Genomic DNA, 4,292 nt, shown 5'->3' with positions numbered 1-4,292 from the left:
TGCTGACAGACTCTGAAACAGCTTTGGCTGATCTGGCCCTGGATGTGCTTCGTCTTGTGATGATGGATCACTGGAACTGGCTGTGCACAGAGAGTGTCCAAAAGGTTTTCCAGCTGCTCTTTGGGACCCTTATTCAAAGGTAAGGTCTCAGCAAACAACTTCACAGCTCTGAGGTGGCATCGCCTTTAGAGTTGAAGTCTAAAACAGGGCTCTTGCCTGAATGCAGATAAATGCTTTCTGTCACATCAAACAACAAGGTTCTGCAAAGATGCTACATGTGTGTAGAGTAAACATCTCTGTTGGCCTCCTGGTCTCGTGCTGCCCAGGGTCATCTTCTTCTTTCTGCAAAAGGATAATAAACATACAGGGAACAGTGAAGTAACAGCTCAGAGCGTGGCGTCCCAGGGCCTTTGCTCTCACTGATGCGCCCTTCTCTGATCTGTGGAGGGCCAGTGGAACCTGTGCCTTGGGCAGTGACCCACAGGCTTCCTTTCCAGCTCATAGATACTTGCCAAGCTTTTCTGGAGCCAGTGCCTCTGTGTGGTAAGGCAGTAGGCCAGGACACACAAACAGAGCATTTCTGTTTTCTTGTGTATGTTGTTGACTGTCACTAGCTGAGGGTATGGTCCTTTAGAGTGAAAGAAAGCCTTCCTGGAAGGACTTTGGCTAGGAGGGATCTCAGAGCAGTGCTGTTCCTACTCCTGTACCATTTCTTCTCTCAGGCATTCAAAGCCAGTGTCAGAATGTGCAGGGCAGCACATTGTAACCACGCTGGTAATTTAAGATGCCCTCAGCAGAGGTTGCCAAAGTGCTTTGAGGTCAGGGGCTGCTGGCCATCACTCCCAAGTCTGTTTCCTTGGGTAGGATGAGGTGGGTGTTGCTCCTATTTCTCCAAAATGGGCTCTGGTCTCTCGGGAAATGAGCTGGAACCCAATCCTTGTGTGTAAGCATGGAGGTATGAGAGCTTGAACAGGCACGTCATCACCTCCTAATAAGCTGTGTCCTGGTCATCCAGGGAGCCTGCAGCACCAGCACGTGGCATTGGTATTTTCCACTAGAGAGTCTGTCACACACACACCACGTGCCTGGTGCTGGGAGGTGGAGCTCTGCAAGTTGTGCTTGTGAAGCAGCATGAGGATGAATGTGTTTATAGCTGTTCTGCTTGGACAGCCCTGGGTGAGCCCACGTTTGCTGTTGGTGAACCTGTGGCTGGAGCTGGTGTTTGGAAGTCCTGTGACTCCTTAGTGTCCTGATCAGGGCAGGAAGCAAGTGCAACTTTTCCAGCTGTGTCCCTGGCTCTGTAAATGCCTGTGCTGAAATCCCTATTTTTGACTCTTGTTCTGGGACACTCAGATATCTGCAGGTCTGGTAAAGGGGACAGGAGAAGAAAGTGCATAATAAGAACTGACCTGTTGCCAGGGGGCTGGTGATGCTTATGGATTGCTGCAGGGGGCACTTTCCTCCTCTGTTTCTGCTGCTCTAGCTACCATCCCAACCCTGAAAGCCACGCTTGGGACAGCACTTAGGTCTCCTGAAAGGGAGGAGTGTTAGGGTGGAGGTTCTCCTGTCTTGAATCAAAGGTGGCAGATTTTTAGTGATCCTGGACCCCCTGTGAAGGGCTGGGGCTGAGCAGGACCATGAGAGCAGTTGTGTCTGCCTGGTGTGAAAGCTGTGACCTGGTGTGAGAGCAGAGTGCAGGCAATGTCTGAGACAGATATTCCAGACAAGGCATGTAAATGCTCTGCAGTACAGGAGAGCTGGGAACAGGGGGCTCTGTGCTGGCTTATCATTGCACCCTGCACCTGAGCCACACAGAAGGGTGGCTGAGACTTGTACTCATGGCTGGCCCAAGTGGCCACTGCTGTTCCAGCAGATCAGGGAGTCTGTAGGTCAGACCTGCTGCCAGCTGCCTCTCCAGGGACACTGCATAGATTTGGTGGCATTTCTCTTCCATTTCAGTATCTGCAACTTGATTGCTGCTCAGCCAGACCTAGTACAGCCTGGCCACTGGAATTCTGGGTGGCACTGCATCTGAGTACCCTGTACAAGTGGAGAACATACCAGAAGCTGTTCTGGGAGCGTGTGCTGTTCAAGGCATCATTCATGCCACCTCTGAGACCAGGCCAACAAACACAGAGCAGCAGCTGGGCACACATCCTGTCTCTAACCATTGCTGGTCACAAAGTATGAGTAGCACTCATCCCTCCATGAGATGAGGTTCCTGTCAGTGGCTGGGTTAGATGGAGGATGGTGGGAAGGAGATGTCCTAGCAATATTTTGGGTGTTAGGAAAGGAGTTGCTGCTGAATACTCCTCTTCCAGCTTGCATGTGGTGAGGAGCATGCTGCTCCTGCAGCCTTCTCACAGCTGCCTTGGTGGGCATTGCTGCCTCTCTGCACTGAGTGTGCCTCATCCCAGAGCAAAAGAATCAAGAGAAAAACCCCAAGAACAAGTTCCAGCCTCTCTGGAGACCCTAATCCCCCTTTTCTTTGGGGACTTTATCCCTTGTGATGCCCACAGCATCTTCTGTGGTGACACTGAGAGCTGTGACTCTGCTGTTGATGATTATGAGAACTTCCCTAACCAGCTCTGTTTGCTGTTCTCTGCACTGAGCATCCCACCACACTCCTCTTTTCCCTCTTCTCCATAGCTGAAATAGCTGGAGCCAGGCACTGTTCATCTCCCCTGACTGTCAGTTTAATGGCAACCAGGGAGAGGAAGGCTGTATGCCCGAAAAAGGTATTGTTAAGTAAAAAGGAGGCCCTGTGTGCAAGCTGCATCTGTGCAGTGCTCATCCCATTATGTAACAGGGAGACATCCTTTTTTGGAGCCAAAAGAAGAGGCAGAGGGGCCAGGAGACTTGCTGGGAGCAGGGACGACCCTGGGGCTAAGCAGAGCTTCCAGCAGACTCTCCACATGCTGGGTCTGTGCCTGTAAACAAACCCACAGCCCCACTCCGGCTCCGCGCCCCTCCTCTGTCCAGCTCCTGCTTCCCTCCCACGGGCTGGAAATGCTCATTTCCCTTTAATGGGGAGGCTGTAACAGGGACCTGTTTGCAGAGAGGAATGGAAGATGGGGTTGTTCTGGGCTCTGGGGGTGTTTGGTAGAAGACCTAAACAGCAATTGGAGCATCTGTGTGCTTTTTAGAGCCTTGTGAGTCAAAGTAGAGTTAAAAATACACAGCAAGCATGTGAACCATGGCTGTGACCCTGTGCCCTGTCCCTAGTCTGGCCCCAGTGTCATGATGGTCACTAGGTCAGGGGTCTGCCAGTGCCACAATGAGCTGGGGGCAGCGGTGGAGCCAGGGCAAGAGCTGCTGTGCCTTTCAGTTGCTGCTGGGGTTCTCCCAGGACCACTTCCGCTTCCCCACCAAACCCCAGCAGACTGCTGGGATCCCAGGGATGGACCTGGGAGGAATTTAGATGCAGACTCATATTTGTATGCTTTTCCTACAACCTTGCCATGCACCACAACAGAAAGCCATGGCAGTGCAAATCACAGAGCAGAGGGCAGAGCACTCTGGGTGTCTGCACCCTGTAACCTGAGCAGGGCTGGGGCACAGAGCCCTGCCGGGCTCGGAAGCATCTGTGTGTATATAAAGGAGTGTGTGGACCTACCCAGGCAGCTTTGATGGTGTCATGTTCCACTGAGCACGAGTTAAAATAAATGCAAAGCATCCTTGTCTTACCCTGGAGCTCAGGACAGCTTGGTTCGCTGTTTGCTTTGGGTCACTCTGGTGCTCCTCCAGGCTTTGTCTGCTGTCCTGTTATTTCTTGGCAAAACAGGTAGATTTGGGGAGGTGATGTTCAAGGCTGTGTGATGTGAAGTTGGAGAGCCAGGGATGCTCAGAGACTGATTACAGGTGGCCATCAGACTTTTAAGAGAGTGATTTCTTTTAAGTTCTTCTAGATCTGGTTCCCTTTGCAAGACTGGCTGGCTTAAGCTTGTTTTCTCTGTTAGGGTTTCCTCTCTTGAGCTGGTTCTTCTAAGGTTTCAGCCACTGACCAACTAGCATGGAAAAGGAAAGTCTGTCTGAGCTCAGATCTACCCCCGAGTGGAGTCATGGGCTTTGATCTTGCATAGAGCTTGTCTGTTGAGTGTTGCAGTGAGGGGCACTGAGCCCTGGAGTGGGAGCAGAGAAGAGAAAGGGCATTTGGGTAGTACTCAGGACAGGTTTGGAATAGGTACTCTAAAATGGAGCCTAGGAAGACTGTAGCAGCAAGTGGTTGTCTTTGATTTGAGGTGCTAGAGCTTGCCAAGTGTTGCTTCTTCCACATGAAGGAAGCCAGTGCC

The 4,292-nt window shown here is 51.6% G+C and overlaps 1 protein-coding gene across 1 annotated transcript in view; it reads left to right on the top strand.

Annotated features, from left to right (window-relative positions):
* SNX19 (sorting nexin 19) overlaps positions 1 to 4,292 on the top strand; it is a gene marked incomplete at its 5' end in the record, with an annotated part of 21,418 nt that overhangs the window by 6,765 nt on the left and 10,361 nt on the right. Inside the window, one exon of the mRNA XM_010002889.1 lies at positions 10 to 139. Within this exon, the coding sequence (XP_010001191.1) occupies positions 10 to 139 (130 nt within the window). The remainder of the gene's footprint in view (positions 1 to 9; positions 140 to 4,292) is intronic.

The sequence above is a fragment of the Chaetura pelagica genome, unplaced genomic scaffold (assembly GCF_000747805.2).
Source record: "Chaetura pelagica isolate M959 unplaced genomic scaffold, ChaPel_1.0 scaffold38, whole genome shotgun sequence".
NCBI classification, from domain to species: Eukaryota; Metazoa; Chordata; class Aves; order Apodiformes; family Apodidae; genus Chaetura; species Chaetura pelagica.
This window is presented reverse-complemented; position numbering and strand designations above follow the sequence as displayed.